The sequence below is a fragment of the Equus asinus genome, chromosome 6 (assembly GCF_041296235.1).
Source record: "Equus asinus isolate D_3611 breed Donkey chromosome 6, EquAss-T2T_v2, whole genome shotgun sequence".
In the NCBI taxonomy this organism is placed as follows: Eukaryota; Metazoa; Chordata; class Mammalia; order Perissodactyla; family Equidae; genus Equus; species Equus asinus.
This window is the reverse complement of record NC_091795.1, coordinates 99,998,136-100,025,078: the sequence shown is the minus strand read 5'-3', so window position 1 is coordinate 100,025,078 and position 26,943 is coordinate 99,998,136. Positions and strand designations below refer to the sequence as shown.

Here is a 26,943-nt window from a genome sequence, read left to right as displayed (position 1 = left end):
GATACTCTGCTGCACCCCCGTGTTCACTGCAGCATTGTTCACAACAGCCAAGACATGGAAACAAGCTAAGCGTCCACTGACTGACAGGTGAATGGATAAAAGAAATGTGCACATACACAATGGAACATTATTCCACCATAAAAAAGAAGGAACATTTTTTTTCATGTTTGCAACAATATGGATGGACCTTGAGGGCATTATTTAAGCGAAATGAGTCAGAGAAAGACAAATACCATATGATCTCACTTATATGGGAAATCTAAAACAAACAAACAAAAAGAACAAGCTCATAGAAAGAGAGAACAGATTGATGGTGGCCAGAGGCGGGGCTGGGGTTTGGGAGAATTGGGTGAAGGGGGTCAAAAGGTACACACTTCCAGTGTAAGATAAATAAGTTCTGGGGATGTGATGTACAGTTTGATGACTAGAGTCAACAATACTGTACTGTATATTTGAAAGTTCCTAAGAGAGTAGATCTTAAAATTTCTCATCACGAGAAGAAAACATTGTAACTATGTGAGGTAATGGATGTTAACTAAACTTCTTGTGGTGATCATTTCACAAAATATACATACATCAAATCATTATGTTGTTAAACTAATGTTAAACTAATACAATGTTATGTCAATTATATCTCAATAAAACTGGGAAAAAAATTTTTAATAAATAAAAAACTAGATAATTTGCATAAAGCGCTTATCCCAGCACCAGGTACGTAAGCACTCACTGGTAGACGTCATTATCATCATCATCATCACATTTCCTCATGTATACAATAGGGATGATGATAAGGATGGTGATGAAAGCCAAAATCGCTAAATGACTTGCCCAAATACCCACCATTAGCAATGGAGTTGGGGCCTAAACCCAAGTCTTCTGAGTGTGTATCTCCTGCTCCCTCATCACGCCCCACGCCGCCCAGCCCTGGCCTCCATCCAGGCTGCGTCATCTACGCCAGGCCCTCCAACGGATCACACCGCACCCTGCACACCCTAGGTCCAGGCCCGCCAGCAACTCCGCTTCCTCTTCAGCAGGAAGGCAGGTGTGTGAACAAGTGGGAGGTGGGTAGAGAATGTGTTTCTCTTTGCTAGGCTGCCTTGTATTTATTACTAACAAATAAACCATTAATTGGAACAGGCAGCAAAGAAACTTGCACTTTTTGGCAAATAAGACACCCTCCACACACTTCACACACAGCACACACACTCCACACACTCCACACACACTATACACACACAGCACACACACTCCACAATGCATGCACACTCCACACACTCCACACACACTATACACACACAGCACACACACTCCACATGCACTGCACACTCCACACACTCCACACACACTATACACACACAGCACACACACTCCACATGCACTGCACACTCCACACACTCCACACACACTATACACACACAGCACACACACTCCACATGCACTGCACACTCCACACCCTCCACACACACTATACACACACAGCACACACACTCCACAATGCATGCACACTCCATACACTCCACACACACTATACACACACAGCACACACACTCCACACACTCCACACACACTATACACACACAGCACACACACTCCACAATGCATGCACACTCCACACACTCCACACACACTATACACACACAGCACACACACTCCACACACTCCACACACACTATACACACACAGCACACACACTCCACATGCACTGCACGCACACTGCACACACTCCACACACTCTACACAGAGCACACACACTCCACAATGCATGCACACTCCACACACTCCACACACACTATACACACACAGCACACACACTCCACATGCACTGCACGCACACTGCACACACTCCACACACACTATACACACACAGCACACACACTCCACATGCACTGCATGCACACTCCACACACTCCACACACACTATACACACACAGCACACACACTCCGCATGCACTGCATGCACACTCCACAAGCACTCCACACACTCCACACAGAGCACACACGCTCCACACACTTCACACACACTCCACATGCACTGCACGCACACTGCACACACACAGCACATGCACTCCACACACAGAGCATGCATGCTCCACACACGTCACACACACAGCATGCACACTCCACATGCACAGCACACAACTCCACATGCTCCATACACACAGCACACATGCTCAACAGACACAGCACGCACACTCCAAAAACACGGCATGCACATTCCACACACCTCACACAGCACACACATACAAAGCATGCACACTCCACACACAGCATGCATACTCCACACACGTCACACACACAGCACGCACACTCCACATACCTCACACGGCACACTCATAATTCACACACACAGCATGCACACTCCACATATAGCACACACATTCCACACGCACAGTGTGCACGCTCCACACACATTGTATGCACGCTCCACAGGCAGTGAGTGCACACTCCACACACACAGTGCACACACTCCACATGCACTGCGCACACACTCCACTGCTGGCCTATCCAGGCTTCAGCCTCCAGAGTGAGACCGTCTTCAGCTGAGACTCTGCTCAGCGCAGAGCTGTTGCAGCAACAACAGGTCCATCATCTCTATTTTTGTTAGTCACATGAAATACGTAAGCTAAAACGGAATACAAAATGTTTTCATTTCAAAACAAGTTGTGTGTGTACGGTATGGAAATGAAAGATGGACTGGCATGGTCAAGGGGCTTTTACATAAAGGGGAGGGGTCTGACCAAAGCTTGCGTCAGGCAGTCACAGGCAGCCATGCACCTCCCCACCGGCCGAGAGCCCCTCGGAGCTGCTCCACAGCGACAGGCTCCTGCGACAATCTCCCAACTCCTTCTTCACAAGGTGCTATTTCTTGGCACCAGGATCATGAGAAAGCTTAACTCTCACCTTTCCCAGCTGAGCCCCTATACCCTGAAAAAAAGAAAGCGCTCAATCCTTCCATATCTGCACAGAAGACACAAAGGAAGTTTTTTTTTTTTTTTAAAGATTTTAATTTTTTCCTTTTTCTCCCCAAAGCCCCCCAGTACATAGTTGTATATTCTTCGTTGTGGGTCCTTTTAGTTGTGGCATGTGGGATGCTGCCTCAGCGTGGTTTGATGAGCAGTGCTATGTCTGCGCCCAGGATTCGAACCCACGAAACACTGGGCCGCCTGCAGCGGAGCACGCAAACTTAACCACTCGGCCATGGGGGCCAGCCCCGACACAAAGGAAGTTTTAACCAGAGACACAGCCAGTGTGTTTCAGAGCCAGAGGCTTCTGTGGGCGCAAAGCATTTCCCTGGTTCCATTCTTTAATTAGCAGACCACTTGACACTGATTTCGACGACTTCTCATTTTCCTCCCTGCCTCTCATGCACTCCATTCTTCCGAGGAATCTCAATCATTTTATCTCAGAAATTATGGTTTCATAAAGAGGGGCCTTAAAATAGTTCTTTTCCAAGGAAAACCATCTCCTCTCTTAGTTTATTTTCACAAAGTAACCATTTAAACCCCAAAATGCAATTTTCTTCTAATTTGGTGCAGAGATAACGGGAAACTGCAGCTTTAAACAGAAACACCGCACCCTGCTCCACTGCCACAATCAGAGAAGCCTAGACTGGCAGCTATGCAGAGTCTCAGGAATCGTCTAGCTCAGCATCCCAACACAGGCGACACCGTGAGGTCCCAGAAGAATGTAAAAGGTGACACCTGGAGCCAGGAGGGCTCAAAACATCACCTGACAGTTCCCAGGGATGGCGGCTGGCGCCCAAGGAATGGAACGAATGGAAGCCACACTGATTAATTTACCTATCCAGAGTGAAAATCTCAACAAAGCCCCACCACGTCATCCTAGGCCATATTTCACGGAGTCCTCATACAAGCACAAAGGATTCCTCTTAAAGGTGAAGTGTGTTCACAGGCAATCACGGGCAGTATCCATATTCCAGGGAGCCAGCGGGGCATCCCACCCTCATTTATGGGAGATGTCCAAAGACCCAGCCGCAGGGCCGCCCACAGTGGGCCCAGGCCAGGGTCAGGGATCTGAGACCACCATGGTTCCTCTCCCTTTCCACTGCTCTCCTCCATGCCTGGCTTCAGGACTGGCACAGACTTCAGACTGTGCACACACTGAAAGGATCTTGACATGGCCTTCAGCTGCACTAACTGAACAGGCTAATGTCAGTGTTGTCTCTGTGTCTGTCCCCATGGAACATGGTTCCTGGAGTCTGGTATCCTGTCTCTCATTTTTTCATCCTCAGCACTTAGTGCCATGTCTTAAGCACAACAGAAATTTGAAAAGTTTATTTATTTATTTTTTTTTTTGGTGAGGAAGATTGTCCAATCTGTGCCAATCTTCCTCTATTTTGTATGTGGGATGCCACCACAGCACGGCTTGATGAGTGGTGCTAGGTCCATGCCTGGGATACGAACCTGTGAACCCCAGGAAGCCAAAGCAGAGTGCACGAACTTAACTACTACACCACCAGGCTGGCCCCGAAAAAATAACAGCTTTAAAATGTGGAATGAGAATGAGCCTCTAAAGCTGGAAACTGGTGGTAAGTTGGTCCTGGGCCCCAGCATCAATCAGGTAGGTTTAAATAGCCCCTCTTGTAGTGCTGAACTCTGACTGAAGAGAAGCCTATCTGGCACAGTTAGGGGCACAGCCTGGAACTGGAATCCATGGCCCAAATCCCATATCTGCCCCGTTAGACATGTGACCCTGAGGAAGTCACTTAGCCTTCCGATGCCTCAGTTTCTTCATCACTAAAGTGGGAACTCAGTGAGCGAGTGCCCATCAAAGTGTTCAAACAGGGTCTGACACCCCGTAAGCCATCTGCATGGCAGCCCCTGTTGCTTCCATGGCTGCTGACAAAGCAGGGGTAACATGGCTGTGAGGATTTCCATGAGCTTTGATGCAAGTCACCACCACACCACACCAAATCTATATCCTAAAAGTGGCAAATGTTGTTAAAACACAAGAACGGGGCTGGCCCCGTGGCCGAGTGGTTAAGTTTGCGCGCTCCACTGCAGGCGGCCCAGTGTTTCGTTGGTTCAAATCCTGGGCGCGGACATGGCACTGCTCATCAAGCCACGCTGAGGCAGTGTCCCATATGCCACAGCTAGAAGGACCCACAATGAAGAATATACAACTATGTACCGGGGGGCTTTGGAGAGAAAAAGGAAAAAAATAAAATCTTTAAAAAAAAAAAAAAAAATGCTTCTTTAAAAAAAAAAAAACACAAGAACGTTAAAGCCCACATAACCTCTGGCTCCTTCGGGGGATTGAGAAACTGGTAGATGAGCTAAAGTAGCCACAGTTCCATTCTAGGTCTAAAACAAGGAAGAAAAGAAACCCTAGGCACCAAAGACCACAAATAATCTCTCAGCACGATACAATTTCATCCCATAATTGCAAGAATTCTATATGGGCTTGTCAGGAAGTCTGAAATGAAAAGTTTTAGGCCTAAGAAATGGCCCCCGACCAGACCAGTGGTGCACTGGGTCAGGTGCCCTAGAGACAGGCCACCACAGGAAGGACGTGGGAGCCCTGGCTTCTCGGGACAGCCCACTACAGAGCTGACCTCCCAGAGGAACCTGAGTGCTTCCTTGTCTGTCTGCATTTTCAGCTGTTTCATCACTGAGGGTAAAGAGGTCCAGGAATTCACTCCTAGCACCAGGCCCGACACTGCCCTCATGCTGCATTCTCTCCTTCCAGCCTCAGGGCACTGGTCTCCTGATGAGCAAGAGAACAGGCTCACCCTGCTCCTGGCTGCCATGAAAGGGGACAGAACCAGTCTCCCCCCAGTCGCAGTTTTCTCCTGGATGCTGGGTCTGTTTAAGTCCATCCTTATGGAGAGGGCAGAGCCATGTGTGAGAGGGTCTGGGATGGCCTCCAGGAGGGTGGCCTCCACCGCCAGTCCACCAGGGCGAGTCAGGTGACCTCTGCAAGCCTGTTTTCTCATCTATAAAACGGGACAGTGAGAGTCTGCCTCTCAGTCTTGCTGTGAGTTAGAAACCATTGTGTAAAGAGCCCAGCACCGTGCTCAGCCCCTGGAAAGTGCCAGGTGATCACAGCACACAGGATGGGTCAGCCTGAACATTCTCGCCAGATTTGGAGTCAAGGCACAAACACATAAGAAAATCAGATTAACAGCACGAGGGCTAAAACAACAACGGACAGAAAAACAGTGTAAGAAACCACGTAATAAAAATATCATCACAAATCCTACAATTCTCCGGGCCTTCCCGGTATACAGTCTTCCTATGAATCCCAACAACGCTGTGGACAAGGCAGACGAAATTCCTCCCATTTAGAGATGAGAAAATGGAGGCTTGGAGACATTCCACAGCTGTGCTGGCAACACATGGTGACAGGGAAACCAGACACAGGCCTCCTGGCCCCCAGCTCCCAGGACCCTTCCCCCACAGCTTGCTGCCGCTGGGGATGTGATCAGATGCCCCTAAGAGGGATCCTCCGTAAGCGCCAGAGACAAGCATCATGAACCACTGTTCCCGGACCGTTTCCAGCCTCACCACCTCCTTGAGGTGCAGCGGACCCAAAATGGAGACATTATTTCAAGTGTTTACACTGAGACTCTGAGCATTTCCAAATATTCTTCCTCCAGGCTGGAATCCTGGGCCACGCCACACAGACCAGACATCTTTACACAGCTGTCTGCAACCTCTGGAGAACTCCTCCCTTAGATTACAACCAAAGCTCAGAGCAGGCCAGCACCTCAGGGTACCCCACACTGATGCATGAAATTCTTCTTGCTCACAGGGACCCCCACCCCCACGCTGTCCATTCACTCAGCCATGCTGCAGACAGTTTCCGACTGCTTCTCTCCTGACCGGACTGGGAACTGCCTCCATGAAGCACTCCAGGACCCTCTCCCTGCTATAATTTACCAGGTCCGCCTATGTCCCTCAGGCCCAGAAATGACCTCCATCAGACTCTCTTGTGGATGCTACACCAGGAGACCCCTCAGGTCCACCTACAGTCAGGCCCATGGAGCCCAGAGTCAGGGCAGGCTCCTGAAGGGGCCCACTTGGCTACCGGTCACACCTGCCCTGTGCCTTCTGGAGGCCACTGCAGGTGTGAGGGCACCTGACTCTCTCCAGGCCAGCGTGGTGGCTCTTGGTTTCAAGGCCTCCCACCTCTCAGGTGCCCACCACGACAACCACTTCCCCCGAGGGACAGGACCTGCTGGAAGAACTGCCCCCACTGGGGAGCCCAAAGAATGGCCCATGGGGTTACAGAGCCGGACGCCCCCGTCAGATGCAGTGACCATCGGGTCACTGTTTTTCACCACAAGCAACAGTGCCTGGTAACACATTTGAATACGGCCCCCATCTGAATCCCAAGTACTCAGAGCCAGAAACGTAACCAGAGGCCAAACTCTCCCGCAGACCGGCTGACAGGTGAGGTCGTGGCTTGAGGTTGACAGCACTGCCAGGGTGCTAAGATCACCCTGGGATCCCAAAGTGAATCACCAACATGCAGTCCCCAAGACGACCCACCGAGGGCCTAGTGAGCTGTCGTGGCTCATTCACAGGGGTCGGGCAGGACGCTGATCCACAGACATGGTGGTTCTCTCAGAGGAGAGAGAGGTCGAGGCAGAGAGGAGGCCGGGCTCGGGAGAGGAACGCCACCTGACCCACTTGGGGCACTCTGGATTTGACCAGGCAAGTGAAGGCAGGTGACGGTGCCGGGGCGCCCAGCGGAAGGGCCTCTGTCATCACGAAGTCTTTCTTGTTACACGAAGGCTTCCTATGTACCCCGTCTCTCAGAAGAGAGCCTCCACCTTCATCTTCACTGGGCCACGCCAACAGCCAAGCAGAGAGCGCACGTCCTGACAGGTGAACGCACTCTGCAAACTGCTACGTGTCCGCCTAACAGCATCTGGGGACATCATCTGAAGGGACCCTCAGCCAGTCTCACGTGTTATCATGAGATTCATGTGAATTTTGCATTCCACTTGAGAACAGATCTACATCCATTTTAGACTACACGAAACGCTTTCATCAAATGAAACTGACACTACAGAAAGACAGCCACATTCATCCTGTGGCCTCAAGCACACCGGCTCCCATCCCTGAAGGTTCTGTACCCCAAACTGAGAAGCTCCGTGTGACAGGAAGGCTGGAGCGCTAAGCTGTGAGTGGCGACGAAGTCTGTGCTAAGGCTGTGTCTGAGGAGCTCGGCTGGCTGGGTGCCCGAGCTCCTACGGCAGCTGCCTGCCAAAGAGCGGCCGCAGCTGCAGCCAGGTCTGGGCACCGCACCCATCCCTGCAGAGCTGGGCCAGGCGAGGTGCACTCAGGACGCGCAGTCTCCTCCATCTGTGCCTGGGCACAACTCCGGCTCTGACCGCGGCTGCAGAGGGCACAACTGCCACACTCACACACATCCTCTCCCAGGGCCCGAGGCTCCTCACGCTTTCCTTTCCAACAGTCGCAAGGGTCCAATCGTGCCCGTTTTACAGATGACAGCCCCAGAGGTTACTGAGTGGTCCAGGATCAGAGAGGCGAGGAACAGCAGGGGAAAGCAGAGCCTGAGCCTGGGCTCCCTCCACCACACCGTTCCTGGCAGGAGAGCCGCCTCTCCTCGCCACCGCTGTCCCTGCTCCACTGAGAAATACTGGAAAATGGCCGGGGACAATCTGGCAGAAATTACTGGACCATTCTGTATCTAGTGCGCTTTTTAATTTTTCAATGCACTTTGACACTGGACCTCACTAACTCGCACACCACCTACCACAGAAGAGAAACCTTTTTGGGGTCACATCCACCTCCTCGCCTCCAGAATCCGCTCTTCCATGGAGCGCAAACACTGAGATTAATTCGGTGTTCGGCACCACGTCAGCTGAGGTCTCCTCCTGCTGACCTGCTCATTACATCTCAGCATCCTCGCTCCTAAGAAAGTCCACTACGTCGTTTTAAATCTCACTGAGACTAGCATTTCAATTCAGTTTAAATTAGGCAACTCCATCTGTCAATATTTTTGAGTAGCTATTGCACAGCTATGTGACTTACCTCCCACACGGGGCCATTTCTAAGGAAAGCAGGTACCAGCTGGGAGGGCGCCAGGACAAGAGGCATAGACCTCACCATCTCAGCAAGGCTGAGCACTCAGGTGCAGAGGTAAATGGCATACGTGCCAGGGCCCTAGGGTGTCCAGTCCGTAAGGGAGAAGCCACGCAAACAGAGGCAGAAATGTCACGTGGGTGAGACCAAACAGTGAGTCCGGCTGGAGGCTGGGCGGTGGGAAGAGAGGGCTTGCAGGAGGAGGCCTTCTCAAGGGTAAGCGAGAGCTCGGGGTGTGTGGACAGGAGGGAGAGTGCGAGAAGGACAAATACGTGGGAAGGCAGGGCACAGAGGTGGCGCGTGCTGGGGAAGCAGGGTAGTTCACGCACTGGGCTTCATACCCTGGGACTCCGGGATCGAGATCCAACATCCTGCACTCAAGGCTTGTCATGACAAGCACCCTGGGGGGAACACATGGAGATGTCCCCCTGTAAGGACCCTTGCTCCTGGGTCCCCACTGTCTGCTGACCACAGGGCATCCACAGTTATCCTATCACTGGGGTCCAGCCAGGCTCCCCGCCACATCGGGGGTCCCAGGGGCTGAGAGGGTCCCACTGGAGCCTGGGTGCGGGGGTCAGGAAACTGAACTCAGGACTCACGCCCCCAGAGAAACCCACAGACCACTGAGGTAGGACTACTCGTCCCCTAGGTCGTCTTTGCTAGAGGCCAGCAGTGGACCCGATTCTGTGATGTGCTTTCAAGCAGGACGTTGGTGTCCGTGACAATGTTTAGAGAAAGGCCTCAGAAGTGGAAGGAAGCTTTCACAGTGGCGTCAGGCTAAGGAAATGGCCACAGGGACCCAGGAGGGAAGGAGGCGGGAAGGAGCAGAGACAAGGCACAGAGGAGGACGCTGGTGCCCCCTGCTGCCAGAGAGCGGACACGAGGGAGCATCGGCCACCACAGGTGCATACACACCAGACACACACGTGTGACAGACACACGCACACAACAGACACACACACACCACATGTGACACACACAACACACATGATGGACACAGCACACAGACACACAACGGTGTGAGTCAACACAAAAACAGACACTTTAATTCAGAAAAAAAGGAAATTAAAGCAGCAAAGTCATAATTTTTAAGAATAACCTAACTACTAGCATTCATCTGAAGCATACTTTTTTCTCAAGGAACCTTGGAAACTGTGTGAGAGGAGTCTGAACGCGGGAATCGGATGTGTACAGGAGAAGCCCATTTTGAGAAGGAGCACCGTGGGGCAGGAGGAGATTAACACCTGGGAGCCCCAGGGGCAGAACTCGCGTGGGAAATGTAACCCCGGGGTGGGTTCCTTGAGGGAGCAGGACACGTCCAGGTCACAGCAACACAACCTTTCAGGGGCGAGCAGCAGGGCAAGAACCGCTGGTTCTGCTCTTGGTGACAGTATGTACAGGCCTTCTCCCAGGGAGGCCCCGTCACCCGTCACCAGCCCAGCGCCACATCCGACCAGCCGTGTGCCCAGTCGCTGCACAGACCCCCGCTGCCCCGGGCTGCAGGGACCACTGAGACAGCCTCCGCCCGCCCACAGGCCTCCATTTTGCTTCTGCAGTGATGCATTTTCCTTTCAAAATCGTCAGAAAGAAAAGCTAGAGTTTTTTAACATCTTCATCCACATAGAAAAAGTTCCAAAAGAGCTTATTGTACATACAGCTCCCCTCTCACCACCCTGACTCCGAGGACATATTTTTCACAATTGTCACAGGTGATGGCTACTATCAGATCAACGGCAGTTATAGGTCTCTACCAATGATCTGCGACAACTGTGTCTGTTCCTTGCTCCTTGCATGACAGATACGTAAGCCAGGATAGATGAGCGTATAGTTTGATCTGAAAAACAGTCTGAATTTTCAGGTTACTTTAACCTACCGCAAATTCACAACCATTTCTAAGACAATGTGAAGACAATATAACTCTGCGAGAAGCTTTTTGCCCGCGAGGAGTTGCTGCTTAGGCTGTACAGGGGATTTAACACTGCCTGTACGCACTGTGCCTCCTAAGCACGACAATAAAAGGTAGAGGGGGAGGCTTTCTCATTTGCATTTTCAGAAACAAGTTGTGAGTTAATCCAATTCTCCATAGTATACACAAGGCCACTGTGATATTTATTCCAGTGTGTGTGTGTGTGTGTGTGTGCGTGTGTAGGCACAGAGTTCTATCACAGGGCAGACTTCCATGAACTTGTAGAGATCCTTTTGCACGTTGCAATAAATGGATATAATTTAAACACGGTGGTTTAGAACAAATATGAATTCCATGAATTTCACAATGTCTCAAGAAGAGCAGACCACTCAAAATGGATTTTTTATAAACACTCCACAGAGAAGCCCACTTTTCTACGGTTCTTTTCTCCTTTCCTCCCAATAAGATCCATAAAGAAGAGTTTCAGGACACATGTGAAGGGGGACACGCAAACAGCTCTAAAAGAGGACAGTTCTCTGATGGAAGTAGGTCCCTCCTACAAGTCCCCGGAGGTTGGTCCTAGGACCTGCTCCACCCATCCACCCTCCTTCCTGCTCTCTGCCCTCGGCAGCCCCTCCACTGTACAGACATGGGATGTGAGACACAGGGTACCACTATCCAAAATATCATGCAAATCAACGGAAATGAAAAGAAGTATGGGCTGCGGCAGAGCAAGGACCCAGGAAACACACGAGGTGCATCAGGAGCGTCCTTGCCACGCTTACAAACACACACCAGGAAACGAGCAGGACGGGGAGGACGTGGCAACCCCTGCACAGAGCCTGCACCCAGCCCAGACCAGCAGGGGAAAAGCACGATTCCAGAAAACACACAGGAAGGAAGAGGACACAGTGAAATTCTGGTCTTCACAAAAGGATCTGTTATAATGAGACAACAATTCAAGCCATACGTTTTAACTTAAGTTTGTGATGCTTTGGGTTTAGTTCATATATAGTTTACTGTAGTGTGGAAACCTCACGATTGGTGGAGAGCTCAGTGCAAAACACAGACCACAAGTACCCGTTTGCAAACTATGTTCAGTTGCTCTAAAACGTCCTTTCTGCGTGAAGGTATGTGTGGTGAGTGTGGATCTTTAAGCTTTTCTGGAGGCACCTGAACTAGAGCAGTCTGGGACCTGTGACCACCTGGTGCAGATCAGGTGTAAAGCATGCGAAGCTTCAGAGGGCGAGGAGCTGAGGCAAAGCCCAGCAGGCGCTGGGCAGCTCCCTCCAGGTCAGGGAAGGCAGAAGAGCTAGAAAACAGCCTTCAGTGCAGGACCAAATTCCTTCAGTTCTGCCTGGGCAGGAAGAAAGTGGAGTTCTTAGAACTTAGCCACAAATGCTACGAAACTATCATATCTTTCTTCCTACAGAGGTTCCTACAGATGAGGAAAATTTTAAGAGGAGGCCTGTGCTGCCTTCAAAGGCTGGTGGCAAGAGCGAGCAGGGGGTCTCTGGAAGCCCTGGCTGGAAATGAAGCGATGCAGGGTAACTTGAAGGAAGCTGTGGACATCAGAACAAGACTGCCACAAGCTTGGAGGCTTAACCCACGCCCACCCCCAGCCTCCAGGAGCCAACAGCAGTCCCAGCTGACAGCCAGCAAGCACAAGGGGGCCGAGCCCACAGCCCGGGACCGAGTTCTGCCACCAACCAGCGAGCTTGGAAGAGGACTCAGATCCAGATGGAAGGTAGCCTGGCCGACACCCAGGAGGCAGGCCTGAGACCAGACAGAGGACCCCACTGGGCCGTCCCAACCCAGGACCACTGGGATGGTGAGAAAAGAGGAATGTGTTGTTTTTAGTCACTGCATTTATGGTACTGATAAATAAATGACAAGCAATAGGGTATACTGAGTAAACGAGGAAGCCATTTGGTGTAAAACTAATTCGTCCTGAAGTCGTTTTTCCAAAGGACCTGACACAGCCGTTGAGCATGCACTGTACATCTGCTTTAAGTATTTACTGTGTCCCAAAGATCAGAACAGTGCCCTTAAGGATAAGGATGTCACTTCCCCCATGTCAGCATTTCGTTAAAGATTAGCATCTCTCCCTAAATTAAGGATTGATTGTTGACTTGCTGCACTCACCTTGTGACCACCCACTTTGAGACCACCGACCTGCTGTGTGCACCAAAGTGCTGTGCTGGCAAAGCAATGTCGTGACTATTGCAAAAGGGGCATTCCAATCACATGTGATATGTGCTCTCTGACGGTATATAACCACTGTGTACACCCCACTTCCTTGGAGTGCTCCTTCCTCTGGGAAAGGACTCCCCTGGGCTATATGGTCCTCAGATCTGGCTCATAATAAACTCACCCCAATTTCAATTTATATAGATTGGTTACGGACTATTTGCATTGACAGTACTTTCCTATGCAGCATGTAAAACTAAGATAGAATCAGGTGCCTAGAAGGGGGGTGCAGCTGTAACAAATTCCTAATGTGTGGGAGCGGCTTTGGAGCCAGGCAGTGGGTGGAACCTTCAAGAATTCTGAGGTGCAAGATAGAAAAGCCTCGTCTGCCCTGAAAAGACTGTCAGAAGACACAGGAACTTAGAGGATGCTGCCAGGGAAGGCTCAGAGTGAAGGAGAAAAGTTCTGGAAACAGGAGGACGAGGGTCCTTGCTATGAGGTGACAGAAGGCTAGCAGAACAGGCCCTGCAGTGCTGTGGAGGCAGAGCCGTGAGTGGTGAAATGGGCTGCACACTCCAGAGACCACCAGGCAAGAGGGAGCAAGGGGGCGCCCAGCTCCTCTCTCACTGCTGATCTCAGAAGGTGAGAGGAGAGAGGAAAGTTGAGGAAGATAGGGTGAGCAAAAAGGAGCCTGGACTCGATGACTTCAAAACCCTCCACCTCTCCAGATGGCAAGAGATGCTAAAATTAAGAGTCACTGGCAGGAAAGGTGCTCTAGAGAAAAGGGCAGGTTGGCCTCAGGAAGATCAAAAGGTCAGAGTACCAGTTTGAGGAAGGGTCTGTTCCACAGTTGGAGCGAGTGCCTCTCATGTCCTCAAACAGAGCGGGGGTGGGGGGTGAGAGAGCGTAAGGGTCAAGGTGAAAGGGTGAGGGTCAAGTGTAAGGTCCTTCCCATCCCAGCAGGAGCCAAGGTGGAGAAGAGACCATCTCAGGAAGACCTATGCGCACAGCTTTGTCTGACGGAGCAGACATTCATGGAAGACCTACGAGATCCCTGAGGAATCTGTTTCACAAGACACTGCCAGCTTGGCCTGAGGGGCGGAGAGAGGACCAAACTCCGTGGCCACACGGCCTACACCGGCCCCCGCAGGAGCGGCTGGCAGCAGTTCGCGGCACGCACGCACGCCTGCTGCTCCACGAAGAAGGGAGGACGACTCAGAGCGGAGCCAAGAGCCGCAGGGCGGAGACCCACTCGAGGCACTCTGGCAGGGTCTGCCTTTCAGCATCGCCATAGCCGGGGGCTCCTCTCTCCACCCAGTCTCCCCTTTTGGGCGGAACGTCTAAGGCAGTTACCCCTGTCCCACCACTGTGTGGGGGTGTGTGGGGGCAGATGACCTCACAGATGTAGAGGAACTGGCCCGAGGCGCTGGCCTCAGAGCAGATTTCGCCCCGAAGCCGGGTGCACACCTGACTCGGATGAGGAGCTGATGCCATCGTGGGCTCAGACTCCACAGCGGCAACGCCTGTTCTGCACTGGGGAGGGACACAGCTCCCGGGGCAGCCGGTGCTGCTCAGACACTCTCCAGTCTCTGGCCGTCACAGCTTTCTGCAGTCTCCTCCTCGTGAGTGCAGGCAGGACTGATGACCTGCTTCGAACCGACAGAATGTGGTCTAGGGGACGGGCTGTCATCCCGTGATTTGCTGTTACACGGCAGAGAGGAAGGCATTCTGAGCTGGAATCAGGTCAGCTGACCTTGAGTTAACCTAAAGGGCAATCGGTCAGAAAGTTTTAAAGTTGCTTTTCTAGAAGAGGATACCTCTAATTTCACATGTAGGAACTTCTGGTCATCTCCAACCAAGGCTGCCAAGCTCCCTAAAAGGGGGTGGAGGTAGACACGCTTAAGGCAAGTGAGGGCAGAAGAGCCAGCAAAGCCAGGCCGTGGGGAGCGTGTGCAGGGACAGTCGACCTTACACAGAACAGCATGGTGGGGGATGGACACTTACATGACAAATCAGTTAATGTTTACTCTTAGCTGTTGAACAAATAGTTATTTATACAAAAGTATAAAAGTATTTTACCACCCCAAGTATGCTATGGGAAGATTTAGGGTGGAACCACGAGGCCGTCACCATCCACTGGATGGCAGCTGACTTTCCTCAGAGATAAGGTGACAAAGAAGAAAGAAATCTCGCCTTCACGAGCAGCTCTGCTCTAATGCTGATGACAGGAGTGAGAAAAGAAAGTTCAAGGGGATTCACTGGAGGGCTCTTCTCAATAATTGGAATAACGCAATTAAAAGCTAAGAATAAGAGATGAAGAACATAGCAGGGAAAAGACTTTCCAGAAAATAAATTTTTTGCCCTGAAGAAGAGGAGTGTTAAAAAAGGTTGGGGGGTGGGGCATGGGCAGAGGCTGGCCCGTTGGCGTAGTGGTTAAGTTCACGCACTCCACTTCGGCAGCCTAGGCTTTGCAGGTTCGGATCCCAGTGTGGACCTAGCACCCCTTATCAAGCCATGCTGTGGCAGCGTCCCACAAAGAAGAATAGAGGAAGATGGACACAGATGTTAGCTCAGGGCCAATCTTCCTCACAGAAAAAAGGCGGGGGGGGGGGGTGGTACATGTGAAGTTAAAGTAGAAACATGCAGAATTCTGTGAAAGCAGAGAGTCTAATCACCAAATTCTAGAAACAGGGCCCCCTGGTAACCAAACTAATAACAGAAGGAAGATGATCCCTACATAATAATACTTTGAAGCTAAAGTATGAAAGGAAAGATGAGATAGAATGTGTCACAACTAAGTGTCTAAAACTTTTAGAATGCTAAAAACATCCCAACATATTGGATAAATGAAAGAAACATTTTAGAAACTACATAGCAAAGAAATACAAAGACTTTATTCTGGCTTATGTAACGGAAAAAGATAGAATGTGAGGTTTTTCCCCAAAGCCAGAATTTAAACACTGATTACTGACAATGACAGAGAAAGGAGAATTAAGGAGGATGCGTGGCCAGTTCAGTGTGACAGAGTTTCACTGACACAAATGTAAAAGGTCCCAGGGACTGGAGAGCGAAACAGCAGGCTGGGACGAAGGGCACTAAGGAACAGGAACATCTCACACGTGTCCGTGGAGAAGCTGTTACTAAGGAGTACTGAACGATCGCAGACTCTCCCGATCTTTCAACTAGTATCACACATACTTACAGGCAACGAGAAAGAGGCAAATCCAGCTACCCGCCTGAGTGGTGTGCTTGAGTAGCGGATGAGGACACCTGTGTCCACCATTCGAAAACCTCGGGCACATTCGCTCCCACACCCTAAGGGGTCACAGTTCCCGGAGGAGCTGAGCGTCCAGCTTCGAGCCTATTAAGTGCTGCGAGCATCCGCCGACAATATCACAACTTCTCTGTGAACGCAGCACCTCCATTGATCAAACCCTATCAATCATGTGTCAAACCAGTAGCAACATACGACCCATCTTATGCTAGCCCTCCAGCTGGTGTACCCGAATCCCTGCGAATACTCACTGTTATTGTAGCAGGTGGCCAGCACACCTCTGTCTGCAGGACTGGCACTAATGTGCCAGATTTCACCCACTTGATGCAGGAGGACATTTTTATTTATAATGTTATTTTCGTCATCAAAATCTATGATGTGGATCTACAAATACAATAAAAGAGCACATCAGGATCGTAAACTCTCTCCAGGTACCTTAAACAGTGACTACAAATAAGCAAATGCATCTTTAACAGCTTTACTGACTGTTATTATACTAACAGTACAACCTCTGTAAGGTCATCTTACTGTGCTCCTCTCAGAAGACAAGCAGGAAACCCCTGTGGAGGACTGTTAGACTGCAAGCTCTGTAACACTGCCCCGGGCCAGATCCAGTCCGCAAACTGGACACCAAACCAGACACCAAAGCTCTGTCCCCAAGCGGCTCAGTGAGGCCACCGCCGGTGTTAGGGCCAAAGGCGACCAGGGTTGTGTAAGTCAGCCCCGAGCCTCTCAGATCTGTGCGAACTGTGGGGCGGAGAGGGCGGATGGCGCAGCTGCCCGAGAGGGACAGGAGTGACCACACGGCGCCCACTCCGCAACAGGCATTCCTCAACTCACACGTCAGCAGGGCCTGGTGGGAGGGAGGAGCAAGGACTGGGCGTGAACACATCTTTTAACACTTTAAAAATGAGACCAACAGCTGTCACCAATTATCATCATGGACTATTAAGGAGAATAGTATCACATTTTAGCCACTAAATGAAAAGTTAAATATCCTATGTCCACGCTTTTCTGGAAAATTTTTAGAGGAATTAAAATGATGTTCACATTCACTCTCTTACCAGTACCCAAGTCAATGAGAAAAATAAAACACTTATTTTAAAAATAAATTTATACTAAGAAAATATTCATGGATCTGCAGAGAGATTTATATCTCAGAATGTTCACTATGTCATTGATTACCATAATGAAAACTTTGAAGTCACCTAAATTTCTGATAACAGGGAACTGTTCAAATAAACTGTAGTATCTGCCTGTAACATAACCCTACGGAGCCATTCGATGTACTAGGAAAGACCACTTCGTACCAGGAAAAGGGTCCACAGTATACACCGAAGGGGAAAAGAACAAAGAAAAGAGCTGCGCAAATGCGACATGACTGTTTCTTTAAGGAGGCACGCCCGTCCAAGGAGAGGACAGTGGAAGGCGGCCGGTTCTCTCTGGACAGCAGGACTGCAGCAGCTTACCTCTTTGTGGCTCATTTGTACTTTTAACATTTTTTCATGATTAATATGTATTACTTTGCAATCAGAACAAACACTAAATGCTATTTTAAAAAATGTCTCCATGATACCCAAAAGCATCCACACTGGACGAGCCTCAGAGGCTCCGGTTTGAGTCCTACGGCTCCTCTTGCGCAGTGTCTCTGTCGGAATCACTCCAGGCCCCTGAAGGGGTCGCTTTGGACTCAGAGTAGAATTCAAATCCCACCACTGCCACTTGAAACCTGTGTGACTCTGAACCTCAATTTCCCCAAGTGAAAGATGAAGACAAAGGTACTGTCGACGAAAATAATGCATAACCAAACTATAAATGAAAATTCGGGAGAGTTTATTCTGAGCTATAATCTGAGGACCATGGCCTGGGGCCTTTCTTCCCGAAGGAAGAAAGGGCACTGAAGAAGTGGGGTGCACAGAGTAGTTATATACCCCCAAACAGAACGTTTCACATATGATTGAAATGTCCCTTTTACAATAGTCGCGAGACTGCTCTGTCGGCACAGCGATTGATGGACACAGCAGGTAGCTCTGCTGTCTCGGTGAACACAGCAGGGTGGCAGGTCTGCTGTCTCGAGCTGGGTGGTTACAGGTGAGCTGGGTGGTCAAAGGTGAGCACAGCAATCAGTTCCTAGCCTAAGGAAAGATGCTTATCCTTAAGGAAATGCCCATGTTGGGGGAAGTTGCACCTTTATCTTAAGGGCGTTTGTTCTTGTCATGGGAAATGTTTAAAGCAGATATACAACACGTGCTCAACAGCCAAAGTCAGGCCCTTTTGGAAAAACAAAGTCAGGCCGAATTAGGTTCACACCAAATGTCTTCCTCATATTCTCCAATATATCCTATTGCTTGCCATTTTTATTTGTCAGTAAGAATGTCCTAGGATTAGGAGAAACCAAAAGCAGTGTGGGGGAGTGGCATTGGCCACCCCAAGATATATCTCTTTGGCATGAGGATTATTTGGGGCTGGTTACTTTTAATAAACTGGGACAGGGAAGGAGGCTCTGAGGAGTGGAACTTGCTTACCCTTTGTTAAGAAACATTTACATTTGTAACATTTACTGTAAAATTGTCTCCCTCTGTACCAGGAAGAAGGGGGATGACCTTATCTCTAGAAACTCCTATCAATACAGAATGCAAGGACTTAAATCTGCATAATAATCTCATTCCTGTTTCTGGTAACCTCCTGTAACTGACTTCCCCCACCCCCAACATCCTCCTTTGTCTTTAGCTGGATATGATATTTCAGGTGGGGGCTTCAGCCATTTTGGTGAGTTGCTCAGCTTGCCTGAGCCTCTCCCATGTGTACATGTTATAAAGCTTTGTTTACTTTTCTTCTGCTATTCTGTCTCATGTGAATTTAATTCATTCTCCAGCCAGACGAATCCAGAGAGAGTAGAGGAAATGTCTTCCTCCCCTACAGCAGGAACACACAGCTTCCCATAGGGTAAGAGCCTGAAAACACTGTTACACCCATTCTCTTCTGGGGAGAGATTAAAAATCATTACTATTATTTTTACCTTTAAAACTATTTTCAGTGAGTTTCCCCCAGCACTCACAGCCCAATGCCCTTTCACACTGGGTTCAGAAATACTCCTTGTGGGCAGCTTCGACATCACAAATTACGTATCTAAGAACTAGGCGACTATAACGTGGCACTATTTTTAAGTGAAGGTTTAATGTGCTTTTTCCTTTCCCTATGTGAGGGGATTTTACCTGTCAACCGCCTTTCCCTCTGAGACATGCTAGTCATTTAAAAATCTATTGATAATTTATCATTAGATGATTATTGAGAAAAATATTTGGCAGTACTTACTAAAGCTAAACACACATATGTCCGATTGTCACTGGCTAATTGCCCCAAAGAACGCAAGGGTGGGTTTGGAAGCATCTAATTGTTTTTCCAAATTGGTTTTTTTCCCTTTTGTTATGTCAAGGAGATCCAATCACCAACCACCCTGAACCAGACCGAGCCTCCCCACAGAGCTATGTCTATGACCTTTGCCTTATTTTAAATGCTAAGATCACTTCAGGAGGAGCATAGGCCTTATTACCATCAGCCGCAGTGTGTGTGGAAGCGTGTTTTCCAACTAAGCCTGCACAAGCAAATATCCACCTCTTCCTTTTGAATATTCATTCCCCTCCAAAATAAAAGGTCCCTGCTTCCCTTTGTTCAGGGACACCATGACTTTGGAAATGATTCCTCATCGTCTCCTATTTGCTGCAAATACATACTTTATTGTGTGAGACTACTTCTCGTGGAGAGTCTGATTTAATTCACCAGGAGGGAACCCACTTCGGTTTCGGTAACACGATGACCCAGCAATTCTACTGCTGGGTACGTGCCCACCAGACACTAAAACAAAGATGTGCTGCTGGGCACATACCCAACAAACTCCAAAACAAAGACAGGTGCAAGGATGTTCATAGCAGCCTTATTCATGGCAGCCAAAAATGGTACACAGCCCAGACGTCCATCAACAGTAGAATGGGTAAATAAATCGTGGGCTATTCATAAAATGGCATACTTACAGTAATGAAAACTAACAAGTGACAGATACACAGAACAATGGTGATGAAACTCACAGACAGTATCGAATGAGAAAAATCAAATATCAGAGCCACATATGGTGTAATTCCATTTATACAAAGTTAAAAAGCAGGCAGAACAAACCTAGGGTGAGATAGCAGTGGCCACCCCCAACGGGGACTAGGGCTGGAGCTGGTTCAGACTCGGAGACTCTCGAGGGGCTGCGGGTGCTGGAGTTGACGTTGACAGCAGTTATACGGGTGTGAGATGGGTGTGAGCATGGGGGGATGAATGTGTGAGGGTGTAAACACGTATCAAGCCGTATACTTTAGATACGTGTACTCCAACGTATGTAGCAAAACAAAAGTGAGGAAATTCATTCTGTATTATAACCAATGACTTAAACATTTAAAAATAAGAATTCTGTGATGCAAATTTCTATTTATTACATTAGCCAACTTTTTTAAGTGGTGACAACTTTCGACACAAAATAATCAATAACTATTCTACAGATAAGAGAAATCGGGTGAGTTTATTATGAGCCAGAGTGAGGATTATAACCCGGGAAGGCCTTAGAAAGCGTTCCGGAGAAGCATGGGTTTCAGTACGGTCTTCCATCTTTTTAGAACATACATTCAACACACCCAGGATACATTTTCATGAAAGTTTCAAAGAAGTATTTAGTTGCAAATTAGCCAGTCAACATGACCTGGGTGTGGGGAAAGGGACGAATCCAGGGCATTACCAATAGGGCGTAGGAGAGGAGTCTGCATTCTTATCTCAAGAGAGTGTGTTCTTTCATTCAATGGTTAAGCAGACCTACAATGTGTGTTTGATAGGCCGTAAGTCAGGCTTTTGAATTCAAGCCGAATCAGTTTTGAACCTGAATAGTTACCCTGTATACCTCAATATGTGGAAATCTCCAATACTGGCAAGGCTATGGTAAAACTGGCAGTTGTTATGTGCCGTCAGGTTGGCTCCAACTCCTGACAACCCTATGAATGAGTGACGTCCACAGCGTCCTGTCTTCAACAGCCCTGCTCAGCTCCTGCAGACTCACGCCTGTGGCTTCCTTTACGGACTCAATCCATCTCGTATTTGGTTCCTCTTTTCCTGCTGCTTCCACTTTTCCCAGCATTATGGTCTTTTCCAAAGAATCCTGCATCTCACGATGGGCCCGCAGTAGGACAGCCTTGGTTTTATCATTTTTGCCTCCAGTGACAGTTCAGGCTCAATTTGCTCCGGGACCCACTTGTTCATCTTTCTGGCAGTCCAGGGTATCCGCAGAGCTCTCCTCCGATGCCACATTTCAAGTGAATCCGTTTTTTTCCTGTCACTTTTTCATTGTCCAGCTTTCGCACCCATACACAGTAATGGGGACTACGACGGTGTGGATAACCTTGGCCTTGGTCTCTAACAACACCTCCTTGCACCTGATGATCTTTCCTAATTCTTTCATTGCTGTTTCCCAGTCTCAGTCTCCTCTTGATTTCTTGGCTGCAGTCTCCATTTAAATTGATGACTGAACCACGGTAAACAAATCTTTAACAATTCACCTTGGTTCGGTCATCAATTTAAATGGTAAAACTGGTACACATTGTAAATGTAGGTAATACTTTTAGAAGATTTCTTATAATATGTAAATAAGAACTACATAAGTGTTAAAATTGAAAGAGTAATTTGATTTCTTGAAAGTTGTCCCAAAGAATAAATGAACAAAAAAAGTTATGGAATTATTATGTAGCTTTAAAAATCATGATTAAGAGCAATTATAAATACCAAAAATGCTATGAAAGCATTAAATTTTAAAAGCAGAATATAAAATGGCATGCAATTATATAAAAGTCACATGTGAACACAGACTAAGAGGTAATATACAAAATGAGGAATAATTTTTGTGTTGTTAGGATGAACAGGGAACTTCTTCAGTGTTTGACACCCTCTCTACTTGTCAGGTAATCCATCAACACTGAACAGAAGCACTTAAATACGCCAGTTTTCTGTTCCCCAGATCCATCCCCCTGCAACGCACTGAAGCATGAGGAGCACCGCAAGGTGGGAGCACTAGAGCTCTGGTTTCAGAATTCCTCACTTGCTGGCTCTGCCGACCCATCCATCAAGAAAGCACACCGTCCTCCCTGCATCCTCCCCTGCTCACCATCCTCCCCGCTCACCATCCCCCTGCACATCATCCTCCCTGCTGTCATCCCTGCAACCTCCCCTGCACACCATCCTCCCTGCACCCTCCCATGCACATCATCCTTCCCACTCACCATCCTCCCCGCTCGCCATCCTCCCTGCATCCTCCCCTGCACATCATCCTCCCTGAGCACCGTCCTCCCCGCTCCTCGTCCTCCCTGCACACTGTCCCCCTACACACCATCCTCCATGCTCACCGTCCTCCCTGCATCCTCCCCTGCACATCATCCTCCCTGCTCGCCATCCTCCCCACACACCATCCTCCCTGCACACTGGCTCCCCAGCCACCCTCCAAGCCTGACCTCTCCCTCTGCACAAGTCCCCGTACCTGTCCAGTGCTCCTGCTGTGCCCACATCTCCTGCTCCCCCAGAGTCCTTGCTCTCATCTGGGGGAGAGTCTTTCTTCTCTCCACTTTGACAGAAAGCTCTTTTCTTTCTTGTGCAGACACAAGCGCATGCTGTCCAGCCAGGCTCTATCACTTGATCCAAACAGATCTTCTCTAGGTTCCTTCCTTGCCCACTCAGGCATGGAAGCCAGCCTCCTCCCCGCTCAGTAGCGAGAAAAGAGGAGTCTAAGACCCCCCCAGTCCCATCTCTCCTAAGCAGATACACTCTAATAATGTGCCTCTTAACCTTCATCTTTAAGTTTGTGAGTCCTAAGATTCTTCCGTATATCCTCACTTACAGCAGGTTCACGAACAGGTCCAAAGGACACATCTTCATGAAGTGTTATTAATTAATCTGGGTGTGTTACACCATCGTGGCACGTGGAGATCCCCACCCTCCACAACACTGGGCTCTGCATTGCAGCAGGTTAGCAAAAGAATACCAGAGAGTTCCTGACTCTGAAGAAGGAGACTGTATCTTAACTGTCTATTCTCAGGCAACCATCTTTTGGCGCCACTCACCTAAACAGTGATCTTTACTATACATATTGAAGATTTTATTATTTTTATTTTTAAACTAAATCAGGGTATGGGGGTTGCTGCAGTCTCCGATGCATATCCAGTAAAACAAAAGACTATCAGGAACTAAGACCAGACGGCTGCCCCAGCTGGAGACCAGCCCCCTATATAACTGGCCTGCAGTCTTCGTTCTGTAAGTTGTTCTTTCAGACATGAGTTGGTCATCTTCCCCCTTGCTAGCAAGCTGTAATAAAACCCTTTCTCTCCTATCACCTTGCCCCTCAAGTATTGGCATGTCTTGCCACAGGCAGATGACCCCACCTTGGGCAGTAACACACCTTCCACCCAGCTCACACTGGAAGTACAAAGAAATGTTCTGTTGAATAAATATATGTAGTTACAGGCCTACTACAAAAAACAAGTGAATACAATGGAGAAAACACTATAATTCAGGTGAGTACAAAAGACTATAGGGGCACAAAAGAAAGACCAGTTAATATTGGCTCAGAGGGTCGGGAAAACATGTGGTCGTCTGGGCAGTGCTTAAACGTTGCTTTAAATTCTTCATGCCATGTCTGAGTTTTTGAAATGTTTTTAACAGCTTATAATGAAGATCAAACTCATATATTTTGAATTACCATTATTAAAATTTTTAAAGTTGGACTTACCAGTGGAGGTCTATAAAAATTTAGGAGTGAGAGTTATAAAATTTATTAGGAAGCCCGTAAAGATGATGTTAATCAATCCTCCTCACTTTCCTGGAGAATCAGGGCTGAGAGAGAGGTGTCCCTTGTCCACAGCTGCCCCCACTCCTCAGAGCCCCAGGACCAGGTTTGAGCGCGTGACTCCACTGCCCTGTCTTTCCATTTCATCTTTCTTATTGAAGTGAAGGTAAACAAACTCTTGAAAATTCAAAAGAAAATGTGGATAAAATCAGAAATGGAAAATCAAAAGCTCCCCTCTTAGGGGAAGTTAAAGATCCAACGGCTTCCCCCTGGGCAAGATTCCTCTGGCCACTGACTGCAGCCCTCCCCAGGGTCACTGGACAGCCCTGGCTAGAAGATTCTAGGTCCACAGCAGACTCTAGCCCATGGCCTCACCTGTCCTGGCTTTATTATCCATCCAAAAAGTACCCTTGGGCTGGCACTTCCTTAAGAGGAATCCAGACTGCAGGCCGCCAGATCCTGGCGAAGCCATGCTCAGGGGCTCACATCAGCAGTCTTCTTCTTCACCCCAGTCCAGGTGGCATCCCTGAAAACTCACTCTCCATGCAGCCGTTTTGCTTCAGCGTGATAAGCCAAAGGCAAAGTGATACGGGGTCAGGAGGCCTGGGTTCCAGTTTTGGTGCTGCCACTTCCTGCCTGTGTTACCGGGGGCAGGCCACTAACTCTTTCTGGGCTCCTGCTTTGCATCTATAAATTCAGGGAACGTGATTGCTAAGATCTCTTTGTTCTAATTGAATCACATACTGGTCCTTCAGCTAGGACTTTAAACGGCAAGCAACAGTGCTGTTATGAAACGTGCTACACATTCCAGTACTTTTATGCCCAGAGTGTGACTACCGTCTACCCATCCATATTCGCACTCTTCACCTGAGCAAATAAGCCCCAGCACAGGAACATCCATGAAGCCCAAACTATGTTTGGCAGCCCAGGAAAAAAGACCCCATATTCCACATTCCACAGCTCTCAGCGCCCAGCGAGGGCATTTCCTGGAACAGTGGTGGCTTAGTCCATTCAGGCTGCTATAACAGAACACCACAGACCGGGTGGCTTATAAACAACAGAGATTTACTTCCCACAGTCATGGGGTCTGGAAGTGCAAGATCAAGGAGCTGGCAGACTCTGCGTCTGGTAAGAGCTGCTTCCTGGATCACAGACGGCATCTTCCCACTGTGTCCTCACAAGGAGGAAGGGGAGAGGGAGCCCTGTGGGGCCTAACAGAGGAGCGCTAATCCCATTAATGAGAGCTCCACCCTCACGACTGAGCAGCTTCCAAAGGCCGCACCTAATCCCATCATCCCATCACCTTGGAGGTTAGGGTCCAACACGTGAACCTGGGGGAGACGCGCACTCGGACCACAGCAAGGGGACAAGATGGAGGCTCCCCTGCAGCATCGCGTCAAGGGCCACGGAAAAGCTGGAACCTAAACAGGTCACTGGAATGCCACCAGCTTCTCTTTATCATCACACTTCTGGATATAAATCTAAAAAGTAGAAAAACACAATGTAGAATTCTATTTTTTAAGAAAGAAAACTAAAGGGCATGTTCCATACCATAAGAATTCTCAGACAAAGAAGAGGAGAACAATTCATAGAAGCAAGAAAGGAAGGACACACATGCACGAGGGAGGCGGCACTCGGTCTACTCGTGTTCATGTTCATCTTCACAGAGGGGCACCCCTCTGACTCGCTCCAGGCGCAGGATTCGCATGAAGAACAACCAGCACAGTCAGGAAGGTGCTGCAGGGAAACCCCCGTGAGACAGACTGTCGGGAAAACCTCTAAGACACAAGCACAAGCACACCTCTCCCGGCACAGTTTCAATCAGAAGCAGAGACGGACACCCGCCATGAAACCGCAGCAGGGCTCCACGGAAGGCTCCAGGCATCTACTTCTCATGATTCCAGCGGGATAAACTGGCAAGGGGTTTTGATCTGATTCTCCTTGATATCCAGACCAACAGATCTGATGGAACTTACCTGCACAAAAACAGAATTGGATGCCCAGGCATGGGATTCGTGAATAGCATAACTTCTTTAGACAGAAAAAAAACCACCAGAAGAAATATGGTTTGTTTGCCTGAAGATATAAGAGGATACCAAAAAAACACATCACAGGGCATCATAACATTCCCGTGTGAAAAGTAAGTGCATCTGCTAAATTGGACCTAATTATTGCAAGGCTTGTGACCTTCCTTAAAATACGTCCATCCAATGACAACCTACTCAGGGCCAGACATCAAAAGGACCCAATGGTGCCTGGCCCTTGTCCTCAGAACACTGACAATACACATCGGGGATGGAGAGGCATAATAGTAACTGGGAGAATAAATATAAGATGAAAATAACTGGAACACTATGCATTAAATCCTACACAGAGGTACGTGTTCACAGAGACAGACAAGAGTGGAGGAAAGAGGGCAGTTACTTCCCAGATGGGGAACCAGAAGAAGGGTGACAGGAAGACTTCACATAAAAGCTGACATGAGGGACTGGCCCAGTGGCGTAGTGGTTAAGTTTGCATACTCAGTTTTGGCAGCCCAAGGTTCACAGGTTTGGATCCAGGCAGGGATCTACACACCGCTCATCATGCCACGCTGTGGCGGCATAACATATACAAAATGGAGGAAAATTGGCAACAG

General features: G+C 48.9%; 1 protein-coding gene across 4 annotated transcripts in view; it reads right to left on the bottom strand.

Annotated features, from left to right (window-relative positions):
* Nucleotides 1–26,943, bottom strand: part of EIPR1 (EARP complex and GARP complex interacting protein 1) — a 135,895-nt gene that overhangs the window by 95,489 nt on the left and 13,463 nt on the right. The window contains exons 1-2 of one of the 4 annotated variants that reach the window (XM_070512668.1): nucleotides 16,957–17,285; nucleotides 16,699–16,831 (exon numbers count right to left, since the gene is read on the bottom strand). The exons of 1 other annotated variant lie outside the window; for it this stretch is intronic. Coding sequence is in view for 1 of the 3 variants with exons in the window: in XM_014866799.3 (XP_014722285.1) it covers nucleotides 16,699–16,831 (133 nt within the window). In the remaining 2 variants the exon portion in view is untranslated. Of the gene's footprint in view, nucleotides 1–16,698; nucleotides 16,832–16,956; nucleotides 17,286–26,943 lie in introns of those variants that run through there. 2 more of the 4 variants (XM_070512667.1, XM_014866799.3) reach the window with 2 other exon arrangements.